Source organism: Brachypodium distachyon, chromosome 3 (assembly GCF_000005505.3).
Source record: "Brachypodium distachyon strain Bd21 chromosome 3, Brachypodium_distachyon_v3.0, whole genome shotgun sequence".
NCBI lineage: Eukaryota > Viridiplantae > Streptophyta > Magnoliopsida > Poales > Poaceae > Brachypodium > Brachypodium distachyon.
In genome coordinates, this window is record NC_016133.3 from 18,837,401 (window position 1) to 18,849,875 (window position 12,475).

General features: G+C 42.8%; 2 protein-coding genes across 3 annotated transcripts; one reads left to right on the forward strand and one right to left on the reverse strand.

Annotated features, from left to right (window-relative positions):
• Nucleotides 1–975: 975 nt before the first annotated feature.
• On the reverse strand, nucleotides 976–5,986 carry LOC104583595 (probable receptor-like protein kinase At1g80640). 2 transcript variants are annotated; one of them, XM_014900298.2, is made up of 10 exons: nucleotides 5,621–5,986; nucleotides 4,888–5,052; nucleotides 4,551–4,798; nucleotides 4,330–4,462; nucleotides 4,142–4,205; nucleotides 3,956–4,052; nucleotides 3,767–3,869; nucleotides 3,561–3,679; nucleotides 1,616–1,705; nucleotides 976–1,539 (listed from the first exon to the last, which is right to left on the reverse strand). In XM_014900298.2, the coding sequence occupies exons 1-10, from the start codon at nucleotides 5,823–5,825 to the stop codon at nucleotides 1,393–1,395; spliced, it is 1,371 nt and encodes a 456-aa protein (XP_014755784.1). In that variant the 5' UTR covers nucleotides 5,826–5,986; the 3' UTR covers nucleotides 976–1,392. The 2 variants fall into 2 exon arrangements, with proteins under 2 accessions (XP_014755784.1, XP_010234548.1); XM_010236246.3 differs by having other exon boundaries at nucleotides 4,888–5,055.
• Nucleotides 5,987–9,085: 3,099 nt separating this feature from the next.
• On the forward strand, nucleotides 9,086–10,466 carry LOC100843977 (pectate lyase 1). Its single transcript, XM_003571567.4, has 2 exons — nucleotides 9,086–9,841; nucleotides 10,106–10,466. The coding sequence occupies exons 1-2, from the start codon at nucleotides 9,101–9,103 to the stop codon at nucleotides 10,328–10,330; spliced, it is 966 nt and encodes a 321-aa protein (XP_003571615.2). The 5' UTR covers nucleotides 9,086–9,100; the 3' UTR covers nucleotides 10,331–10,466.
• Nucleotides 10,467–12,475: the final 2,009 nt, after the last annotated feature.

A 12,475-nucleotide genomic window follows, 5' to 3' on the forward strand; every position in this document is an offset into this window, starting at 1 on the left:
TAGTAACATAGACCTTCTAAATCTTTTATTCTATGTTCTAGATTGCATAGGTTTTAAGTACATTGGATATACTAATGTTGCACATAATTTCTTCTGCAGAAGCAACAAGGCAGTAGAATGAATTTGTTGGGTGCTAATTCAATGATGGTATAAGCATTAAGTTTTAAATTACTGCCTTCCAGATTATTTTCTCATACTAAAATTTATGTAATAGGTTGGCACTACAATATTTCTGAAGAGCTTGGAAACTGCAAACAAGAATGTTGCTCTTGCTACTCTCATAAGTAGTGATCCAGAATATAAAATTGAAGGTGCTAGACTTGGAAATGAGTTCTGGGCAGTGCATGTTGAGACTGCATTAGCAAAATGCAATGAGTTGATATGACCACTCAAAAAGGTTAAAATTATCGACCATGCAGTAGGAACAATTATCGCATGGCCTTCAACCTTTGTATGTTGCTCCTCTCTTAAATTTAAATACTTAGTATATTCATTTCTCTTTACTGCTATGTTCCGTGCTCTGTCCAGATTCGAGTTCCGTGCTCTTTTGTTGTTTCAGTCTTTCACCATAGAGTTAGTGGTAGTCTGGTGGAGTTACTATCGCAAGGCATACGGCCTCAGACTTCATTTTTATCTTTTGTGGTCCACTTTGCCTGACTTTCCCATTTTTTAATAATATATGGTTGTTGCAAGGCCGAAAGTTGTCCTCCTTTTGGAAAGGAAAAAGTAAGTGATACAAAGTTCCGAAAATGATTTGATCCGATTGGATGAAAAAAAAACAGATGTTAGACATTATAACTTGATCCGATTGGATGAATGGATTGCATCATCTTATTTCGCTTTTCTGAATGTTTCTAGTGAGTAATATATACACCAATAGTGGCACCATCTTGAATTGAGTTTTTTTTTTAAATGACCACCACGTACACCACCTTGAATAACTAGAGACCAATGGGAATTTAGGGCACAGTGCAATGGATAATTTTCAAAATGCAATAGAGGGAATCATGGATGTATTTTGCAACATAAGATCATGAATTTACACAAAATCTACTGGTAGTATAATTTACATGAAATTACCTAATATGTGGGGGCATTCTAATGTCATGACCCCATGGACGCTAAACATCATATATAAAGTTAAACTACTTCCGTACTCTCTGAGAGGCCCCAGAAATTGTTCGCAGTAACATGACAAGCCTGCATAGCAAATCTGCATTTGGAGTTCAACAATGGCCATTAAAGGAGAAGTTCCATCTGGAATAGATCAGGCGTGCTCTTCATTGTACGGTTGTGCCCACCTTGTTTGAGGTGAGAACTTGACTCTTCGATAGAGAGGAATTTCATCTGTCATCTGAAATAGCATGATTGTTCAGAGAAGGCTCCACTTCTCTAACCAGTCTGATGGGGTTCATCTACTATCCTCAAAGTTCCTCCAAGCTCCACAGGAACTAGAGGAACGAGCGAGTGAAGAACATCTGCGATCAGAGGTCTGTAGCTCGGCTCTGGCTGGACACAGAGAACAGCTACGGCGGCAACCTAGACAAACAACAATGTGTTTAGAGAAGTGCTTCTGCTGCAAAATAATACGACAGGTTTTAATGACGTCAATTACTTGGAACAGATGTCTCAAATCCATGGTGTTTCGGATAACTGGATCAATTATATCTGGCAGCTTTGTTCTATCAGTTATCTGAGGCATGGCCTGCAAAAAAACAATTTCATGGTTATTGAATGAGTTCCTTATTTTGAAAGGACAAAATCTAATGAGATTAACATTTGCCACATCAATATAAATACAAACAAGTGTGTTAACTTGAGGTCTTGAGCACTATATTAGTGTAGAATCCAACACTTAGCTAACAAAAAAACATAGTAAAGGGGACCCAGGAGTATGGTAGGAAAGTGATGTAAATGTTTAGATGATAAGTATTTAGTCCTTTAAAGTGTACACTAAAAGGATGTAAAGTTAATAATTCAGCAGAGCCAAATCAATGCCTAGCTATTGGAACGATACAAATTGGCTACCAGTAACCAAACATTGTGCTAAAGGTGATATTGCAAATCCAAATCCTTTTCTGCAGGAGATCATATATGTTTTTTCATGTCTCTACACTGTGGCCCATTAATTAGATTTTGTGGGTTCCTTTGTTAGAGATAACAAACTGGGCAGTAGGCTTCTGCCTGAAGAAAACTGAGTGCATATTTTCTGAAGAGAAGTCATTTCTTTCCTTCTATAATGCATTCACTTTCATTTTAGAAAACGTTTCGTGATACTGATATGGTAAAGTGTAAAGCTTGAATATTCAAAAATACCTTTTTATGTATCATTTTATTTATTTACTGATCATTACATATCTCACACAAGTAAATAATATAACGGTAGTAATACTACTGAGCAGGTGTCTTGCATTTTGTGTTGGATAAGTGGGGACGAACTAGCACTCCCTCCTATCCACAAAATCAGCGACACTTTTTGTGGATCGGAGGGAGTATTTATTACCATGCAATCTTGCCTTTATGTGTATGGGCGTTACAGAAGTCATGAAAGTTCTGGAAACAATTGACAACATAAACACAATGTTGATATATTATGCCAGAAAATTTCAAATCAAGATTCGATTTGTGCACCAAGAAACAAACAACAAAGATAAATTCAATTGCGAATAGTACCTATTTGATATCCTACTATTTAGCTACAACTGACAACAGAATTTTTCCTTTTTCTTTGTTCCGCAGTGCACAAATTCAAATTTAACATTTTATGACATACTAATACTCCCTCCGTCCCATATTAAGTGACTTTCTATTACATGTATCTAGACGCTTTTTAGGCATAGATACATCCATATTTGGACAAATTTGAGTCACTTAATATGGGACGGAGGGAGTAGATAAATTGTGTCTGGTGTTGTAAGATTAACTGTTTGTTTTCATGATTTTTTAGACATGCCACCTGGTTTGATTGCACCTGTCCACCTAAAGGACATATTTTATACTAGTTGATCCAGGTAAATGATCATAAACATTTGCCTGTCATTCCCCACTTTCGGAAATTCTTTGTAACTGTGAGAAATGTGTAGAAAAACTTTGATAACGAGATAATTTCTTGGCATTCAAGTTGTCCGATATAATACATTCATACTTTTTACAAATGTATATTGATAAAAGCTACGTACTTAAGTGTGGGTTCAAGAACAAAAAAGTTGAAGCTGGAGACAAGGCAGAATGCAAAAGAAGGGAGTTCTTTGAAGTAGAAGTTCTGGTAAAGAAATTGCTTGTCCAATCCTGTACCAAAAGGTAGCACTGGATTCAATTCTCAAAATAAGTTCCTTTAATTTGCATGTTGGGGACACACTAAAAAATTAAAGGCTTTGACCACTGAGAGTACCTCAACCCGTTCAACTAAAATTATAAGCAAAATGAGTTCACTACATAAATGCCCATTTTCACGATGTGCTAAAGAAACATTATAATGATTCAGTAATGGAAGAAACGTGATAACAAGCTGCTAAAACCTTAGGCATTGTAAGAGGTTCACTAAAAGTATAGTTGCATACCCATGACACAATAGATTGACAATGAGAATCTCCAATCTTTTCCACAGGTTTCCTTCCAAGCAGCAGTTCAAGAAGAACCACTCCAAAAGCATATACATCACTCTTCTCAGTTAATTGGCCTACAAAAATGTGAATAATACCGCTGAATTTACAGATTTCAGAGCTATGCAAATCAGCATATTAATTTAATAATAAAACGTGCTTACCATCTAGAAGATACTCTGGTGCAACATAACCAACCGTTCCTGAAGGATTTTGGTCATCTTTGTTGTGGTTCCCACCATTTATTGCAAGGCCAAAATCTGATATCTGTATAAATGCAGAAGCAGAAGAGTTAAAAGTCATACAGGAAGTCCTGGATATTGAACTAACGTATGAAATAACTCAAACTGAACCTTAGCATTGAAGTCTGAGTCTAGAAGTATATTGGAGGATTTTATATCTCTGTGAATAACAAAAGGATTGCAGTGCTCATGAAGGTGTTCCAATCCTCTGTGATGACATGTTTGAATTGGATTAGCATTTGAATCCTTGTTATAACTCAGAAAAATACAGAAGATTCAAGATTTTCAAATTTTAACCTTGCAGCATCAAGAGCTATTTTCAAACGAATGTGCCAACTCAAAGCTGATCCATTAGAAGATCCTAATGAAGTCAGAAGAAAAACTCAATTCATTTTCATCAGTCATCACTGTTATCAATTCAAATGCAAATGTCATGGTAATAAAATCTTAATGTAAATTCATCATAAGGAAAAATTGCACTTTACCATGTAACTGTGTTTCCAGAGAACCATTTTGCATTAGCTCATAAACGAGCAGCCTTGTATCTTCATGAATACAATATCCAAGCACAGAGATAACATTGGGATGTTGAATTTTTCCAAGAAAATCCAGCTCATTCTGAAAATCGAATGCGGATACACAGTCAACCAAGATGTTCCATTTAATCTCAAAACTTTGAAAAATAAAATGCAAGTTTTTTGTTCACCTCAAACTCTGTCTCAATTTCCTGCCTACAACAATTCAGTTTCTTCACAGCTGCAACAACACCTCCATCAAGAGAAGCTCTATATACACAACCAAAACCTCCTTTTCCCAAGATGTGCTTCTCGTTGAACTTGCCAGTAGCAGTCTCCAAGACCGAGAAGTCCATCATTGCAATTACTTCTTTATTGGACATTTTATTAGAATTAAGTTTCCCCAGGACGGGCAACAGCATTTGCCCATTACCACGATCTACAACACACCAATCAGGACATAAGTGACAAATGGTACTAACATAAATTGAACAACACTTTCTGGAATTTGTAACTTAAGGACCTCACTTTGAAGTTTAATGTCGTTGGAGTCTAGAGCCTGACGAGCTTTTCTCCAGAAAGTCCGTGCATAAGTTGCTGATACCGCCATCACAATGACTCCAACAAGTGCCAAGATGACTGCAATCAGGACCTGCTTTTGGTAACGCTTATCTCCTTCATTTTGGATCCTCGCTGCTGCACTCAAGGACAACCATAACAGACAAAGTTTAGACTTTTTTTCCATAAAAATGTCCGGGCTTAAAAAATGATGATCAATTCTTTTTGTTTGCGCAAATGATCAATTCAATTGTAAGACAGAGCATCTAATTTTTTTTTTTCAATTGCGAGACACTGAAAAAACGAAATTGACCAATTCTACACCTGAGATTTGCCATGTACTCCATTCATGTAAACTAGATACCGATGAGGCGACAAAACAATAGAACGGGGTATAAGGGGAATTTGATGAAACAAATTACTAGAAGCCAGTCTTGCAAGCAAGAACCCCCCAAAACAGCAAGCCGCATCAGCAGCAAGGCATCGAACCAGGAGGATATTGCATTTCGAATCAAGTCTGCCGCAGTCTCCAGAGCATCACATGGCCATGGGTGCATCCAAACCAAGGCATAAAAATGCGTGAAAGGAGATGCAGAAAGCACCCGCATTCGCAATGCACGGTTACAAAGGCAGCATTTTTATTTACCGTGTTTTCCTTTCCTCGAAATAGTACTGCTAACAGAGGTAATGATAGGACCTTCACCTGCAGAAGGAGATACCGCCACCACGTCGGGAAGAGAGGGCGCGTCGGCCGCCGGCGACGGCGCGGGCGGCGATGACACGTCGGTAAGCGGCACCCGCGCCGCGTCCGCGAGCAGAACCGTGGCGCTCCTCTCCAAGACCACCACAGCCACCACCAGCAGCGGCAGCAGGACGAAGCCTCCGCCGCCGGCCCCGGAAACCGCCATCTCTCTCTCCCCTCCTCAGAAGCTTTGGGGAGTCCGAAATGGGGCCGCGGAAGCAGGCGGGCGGGCGGCTCGAGGAGGAGCGCCGGCGCCGGTGGGAGCCCGAAACGCACGCGGCCGTTTGAATATTTCCACCTCTTGGTTTCTTCTCTCTCGCTCGCTCGCTCTATCGGTTTCGGGGAGTACTATTGAACGGCAGTGGCAGGAGGTGGGATCCCACTTCGCTGCACGCTGGCGTCTCCCGGCCCCACTGGCACGTGGGCCCCGCGTCCTTGGGAGCTGCGGCTGTGGCTGAGGCTGGCTCGTGGACCATGGGACGGTGCTGAGCTGCCAGGCGGGCGTGTGATTCGTCCCGGGAGATTCTCTTTGAGCTGTGTACAATACAATACCATTGTAATTTGTACAGTTGTACTTGTACCTACGCTCGTGATGTGCAGTTACTATTCGTACATGGGTGGATGGATCTAAGAATTACTGATTTTGTAGGTATGAGAATATGATGGTAAAAAGACCACGAGATGCTGTGCATCCATCCGTGAACCCATGCAAATCGAAATATTAACCTTTGGATAAAAATGTGTTGGCCGAGATGAAGCACTTGCAGTTTTTCATTCACACCTTTGAGTTTGCTCTGAATCAACCAGCTCTTCACCCCTCTCGCCAGGATGTGATTTTTCCACCGAGTCATTTTCCCATTCACATCCTTGAGTTTGTTAAGAATCCATCCGCGGACCGGAAAGAATATCTCAGTAATTTTATTGATATTTCATTCATATTTAATTATCATTTTAATATATTATTACATTTTCATTGATTATAATTAATATTTTACAGATATTTCATTAACATATATTATTTCATTGATATAACATTCATAGATTATTAATATTTCATTGATATATTACTGCAATTTCATTCATATTTCATTAACATATTTAATGCCATTGATATTTCATTAAAAATGTCATTGCATCATTGATACCATTGTGCTCCATCTTAGTTCACAAGTTTTTTTTATCCAATGATTAATTTTTAGTTTGCATCTTTCCATGTGAAGGGTGGTTTCCACCGGATACCTTTCAAACTATCGTGATTATCAACTCCTCTATTTCAAATTATAGGATGTTCTATTTTTATTTTAAATTATAAATTTAAAGTTTATTCAAGTTTATAGATTTTTTTTTTCAATATCTACAACTACAAATTACTTTTATTAATTTCCTGTACAATAATGTTTAAATATGATGTGTGGTATCAGATCAAATAAAGTATACACACGAATATGATATGTTTTTTTTTCTGAATATTAGGGGGCACACGGGCCGTCTCCAACAATTGATTTATTATATGAGTAAAAGTTGTACTTTTACGCATGTAGGTACGTCTATAACTGTGTTTTTGTGAAGTGGCTACGTCAATAATTTCGGATCGGAGGGAGCAGATACCAGTGATTTTTATATAACTGTAGTACAAATTTGAAAGAGTTTGATTTAGATAAAACTAAAACATCTTATAAATTTTTTTGAACGAGGATCTTATAATTTTTAAACTAGTACTTTTTCGCATGTAGGCAGGTCTCTCTGACTTCACATCCTGCTCCACTTCCCCGGTGCCACAGTTCTGCTTACTCTATTTTTCTAGTTGGTCCTCCGATCCTCCTCATGATCCACTTGCCATAGCTGTCACCGTCACACAGATTTGTAAGTCAACTCTAACCCGGTCTTTGTTGATCCTCTTCATCTTGCTCACCTTTTTTTTTCTCATCATGCTCCAGTTTTCTCGATGCACACATTGCCTGAAATCCATTGGCGCCGGAGAGATATCGTTCCTCAAGACAAATTAATCTTGTTCCACTAGACCAGCTGTGACATTTTTTTTAATGACTCTTTATGTCCATTTGAGCGCTCTGCTTTCAAAAAGAAAAAAAAATAACTTAGTAGGTTCTTCGGAGTATATATAAATAGAAAACGGTATGCGTGTTTGAAAACTGAAATACTATGATATATTGAATATTAATAACAATAGAGTAATCAGAACGAGCGATATATCCCAAAGATACTATTGGGAAATCATACGACATCTGTCCAGGCACTAGGTAGCTAGCAGCTACTTCATCCTGCCACTAGTTTACTTATATTCGTATGATCGTATAGTGGTTTTCTTTTGCCACTGTTTTAAAACAGATAACGATTGATCCATATTGCTGACTGCCTGATTCTGTGGGCTTGTGCTTATCATTGCGGTACAGCTAGCTTATAAAATGTAAATAAGCACTAATAATGTATGTTCTTCAGAAGCCAGAGCGACATATTCTATGGTACATCGATGCAAGGCTGCCAATTATGTAAGCCCGAGCATTCTGGCATGTGACGGACAGGAGATGCGCTGACTTACGGAGGATACACACTATTCAGCTTGCTTCCCAGAATTCCAGTGGAACATTCAACAAGGTATCCCCGCGTGTCGATTTTCTTTTTCTTCTGAGACGAGCTCGCTCCCGAAAATGATCGAGGAGACCAAGCCTGGGCTTCGGGCCCAGCCAATCGTCAATTGGCCGGTAGCCTCGAGTTGGGCTTCGGGCCCAGCCAATCGTCAATTGGCCGGTAGCCTCGAGTTGGGCTTCGCGTGCCGACCATGATCAGTCATGGATGCTGGACTGGATTGTTTCTCAAAAAACAAAAAGGATGGTGGACTGGATGAAACCCGCCTATTTGATTCATTGCGTGTACCTAGTTGAATTACATCTTGTGATGATTTCTGATCATATGTTTATGTACAGAAAAAATGAATATTAGATCTTGATGAACTTGTTCCTTCATTTCAATTCTTCTATAACTTCATCTTCCGAGTAATTTCTGATCAAAACCAAGGGCAGTATGGAAACTCACACGGTCAGTTCCTTTTGTTATAAAAGAAACTAATGACACGCAATTGCAATCTATTCATGGTCCATATTAAACAAGACTTAACAAAACGTCAGTTAAGCTCCCAGAAACCGCCGCGCTCCTTAAAAATGACCTATAAATTCATCTACAAGAACCTCATTCATTCTCCTCGCCTTCTTCTCAACAAGAGATTAATTAACGCCAAGCATGGGTTCCAAAGAACTACCCCTGCCCTTCTTCACCCTCCTCTTCCTCTTCCTCCTCCTGCAAGCAGCCACGGCGAACCACCAACCCCGGGGCGAGAACGTGATCGACCGTTGCTGGCGCGGGCAGCCCAACTGGGCCGCGGACCGGCAGCGTCTCGCCCTCTGCTCGGTGGGCTTCGCCGGCAAAATGCGGCAGAACCGCGGCCCAGGAGTGGCCCACTACACGGTCACCGACCCATCCGACGACCCGGTCCGGCCCAAGCCGGGAACGCTCCGCTACGGGGCCACCGTCCTCCCAGGCAAAGTCTGGATCACCTTCAGCCGCGACATGCGCATCAAGCTCTCCCAGCCGCTCTTCGTCAAGAGCTTCACGGCCATCGACGGCCGGGGCGCCGACGTCCACGTCACGGGCGGCGCTGGCATCGTGCTGTACCACGTCAGCCACGTCATCCTCCACGGGTTCCACGTGCACGGCGTCCGGTCCCAGGTGGCGGGCCACGCCGTCGTCCGCCCCGGCGGCGCCGTGGAGACCGGCGGCGCGGGCGACGGCGACGCCGTCCGGCTCGTGGGCAGCTCCAAGGTGTGGATCGACCGCCTGACGCTGTCCCGCTGCGAGGACGGGCTCCTCGACGTCACCCTGGGGTCCACCGACGTCACGGTGTCCAACACGTGGTTCCACGACCACGACAAGGTCATGCTCCTCGGCCACGACGACGGCCACGTCACCGACCGGAAGATGCGTGTCACCGTTGCGTTCAACCGGTTCGGCCCCAACGTGAACCAGCGGATGCCCAGGATACGGCATGGATACGCGCACGTTGTGAATAACTTGTATGATGGGTGGAGGGACTATGCCATTGGGGGCAGCATGGGGCCCAGTGTTAAGAGCCAGGGTAACCTCTTCATCGCCTCGCCAGGCAACGCCAAGGTACCAAACAAATCAAATTTTGCGGTTCCTAATTAATTACTCACTCTAATCTTAAATTGTCGTCGAAATATTACATGTTTTAAACGTTTTTTAAATTTAAAAATAGATACATCCATATATATTTAGACAATTTTGAGTCAAAAATTTAGAATCAGAAGTAACTAATTAGGAACTGCAAAGTTTGATTTGAGGTTGTAGAATAATTACTGGAGCAGTAATATGTTTGTGAGCTCTTGCTGATCGATTTTCTTTTGTTTCTTGCAGGTCACGAGAAGGATGCCGCCGGTGGAGCATGCGAGGGAAAAGGAGTGGCACTGGCACTCGGTTGGGGATCATTTCGAGAACGGGGCCTCCTTCAATCAGATGGGCTCCAGGGTGCGGCCCAATTACAACAAGTATCAGGCGTTCCATGCGGCCAACGCCAGCGAGGTGAGGTCGCTGACAAAGGACGCCGGCGCTCTCAGGTGCTTCGCCAAGGCCGCGTGCTGAACCCAGACAAGGAACACAGGCAATATATGCACCGTGGTATCACTTGCTTTATCATCAGTGTTCTTGCTACTGCGGCAGAACATGACAGCATCCGGTTTTCATAAATTAATTCTGAGCACGTCATGAATTCTAATGATATATAGGCCTACGTATGTGAAAATTTATTGAGAATTCTAATACCATTTTGAAAGGTTGATAGGATTTCCCAAAACGAAGATTTGTCTCGTTCCATTAAAATTATTTGCAACTGTAAATGTTTATATATACAATATTGGAGTTAGAGCAACTCTAGCCGCCACCGAAAAGAGGCGGCCCAAACTAGTTTTTCGAATTTGGGCAAAAAGAAACAGCCAGACAAGCTACCGAAAAGAGGCCCGGCCCGGAAAAAAAATTCGGGGATCCGAATAGGCACTTCCACCTCACGTATATCTACGGCTTCTAGAGGGCTGTTCGGACCTCCGCCCTTCGCCTGCCGCGGTAGCCTTCTTTTCTGGCGAGTTCCAGCAACCTATAAAGTCAAGAAATAAGGCGCATCCGTAGCTCGGGGTTCGGGGCCCCGCGGCGGCTGCAGGTCCGGTGGTGGCGGCCGGCCGCCAGGGACTGAGGAGGCTCACCGTGCACGCATGGAGCCCGCTGGAAGCTCAACCATGGGCGGGCCCAACTCAATTCAAGGGTATTCAACTGAATACCCATCAATTTGGCAAAAAAAGGGATATATATAGTACGTATTCTGTAGGTATATATTTCCTCCATTTCTAAATACTTGTCGTGGTTTTAGTGCGGAGGGAGTACGTGAAAAGAATTTCATGCTAAATCTCAACTGTATTCACGTATTAGGCCCTTCTCTCCACCCTTCTCTAGTTCTTTGAGTTGGGCCAGCCCAGTAAACTGAACCATCTCTGCTCGTAGCCTCGTCTTCAATCGAATCGATGCGTTCTGACCAAAACACCTTGAGGCTCCACGTCTTCAATCCCTAGCGCGGCTGTCCCAAATCCCATGCCGAATTCTACTGAGCTGTGAGCAGAAAATTCTCCTCCTCATCTCGTCGGGTCCCTGCGTGGCTGTTGCTCGGTGCCGTCCGCCGGTTTCCCCCTGTCAGCGGCTGGCGGCTACACTGCGACAGGCAGACGGTTGCACAACGCCTCACTGATCAGACGATCACTCGACCAGAAATTGGACAAGCTTGATCGGTTCTATCCGAAAGATTTTGAAGATGAAAAAATGAACCAGCTTCCTTATCAATTGAAGCACTATTTTAATGATGTGACTAAGGATGAAAACTTCAGAAATTTGTATAGATTTCCGAACAATTAGTACTCTAATTAGTGATGTTATGCTCGGCTCATTTATACAATTTCTGATGGGACGATCAAATATACGAAATTTCACTCAATTATGAGCTATCTCTTCTATGTATGAAAATGCAGTACTCCTATATGTGCTATAATCAACTCTGTGTGCAAAAAACAAGGCTAGCTATTTTAATCAACTTGAATACCCACTTCTAAAATCCTGGGCCCGCTCCTGAGCTCAGCTAGGCGGGCCTCAACCGCCTCTTGACGGAAACCGTAGCCCAGGAAGCGGAGGTGGACGCCAAGGTCAGGGAGGCGTGTGCGCGGCGAGCTCGGAGTTGGAGTTTGGCTCGGCCTCCGCTTCCCGCTGACGCGCTCGGGAGGACGATGGGTCGGAGAGCTCCGCCTCCGCTTCCTGCTGCTGCATTCCGGCAAGCCGCTCGAAGGCCGACTGGTAATCCCCTAAATGATGCCGCGGCGGAGCCGGACTTAAAGGATCTTTTGCTTTGCTTTATTGAACTCCGTCGTGATGAACCGGATGCGATGTAGAAGACGATGAACTAGTATGTTTTAATTTCGCAGGAGTTTCAAAGTACTTGTTCGGTTTGGGTTTTCAGTTTCTGTTGTGCCAAACGTTTAGACTAACTGATTTTTTTCAAATCGATGAACTGAAAATGCAGAGTTCGGCTCTCGGGACAGTCCAGGTCATGAATGACGTTAACGGAAAGGTCGATAGAGGGTGCAGGCTAGCTCATGAATGACGTGGCCGTACCACGTGCCATGCATGACACGCCCATTTATGTGCCACTTTTCCCGAAACCTGCATTATCTTGGAAAGGAGAAGGCCGAATTG

Coding starts and splice junctions, on each gene's coding strand:
- LOC104583595 (XM_010236246.3), bottom strand. CDS start 5,825: ATGGCGGTTTCCGGGGCCGGCGGCGGAGGCTTCGTCCTGCTGCCGCTG. Junction 4,463..4,550: donor AAATTGAGACAGAGTTTGAG/GTGAACAAAAAA, acceptor TTCGATTTTCAG/AATGAGCTGGATTTTCTTGG. Junction 4,053..4,141: donor ATAGCTCTTGATGCTGCAAG/GTTAAAATTTGA, acceptor ATGTCATCACAG/AGGATTGGAACACCTTCATG.
- LOC100843977 (XM_003571567.4), top strand. CDS start 9,101: ATGCGGCAGAACCGCGGCCCAGGAGTGGCCCACTACACGGTCACCGAC. Junction 9,842..10,105: donor CCTCGCCAGGCAACGCCAAG/GTACCAAACAAA, acceptor TGTTTCTTGCAG/GTCACGAGAAGGATGCCGCC.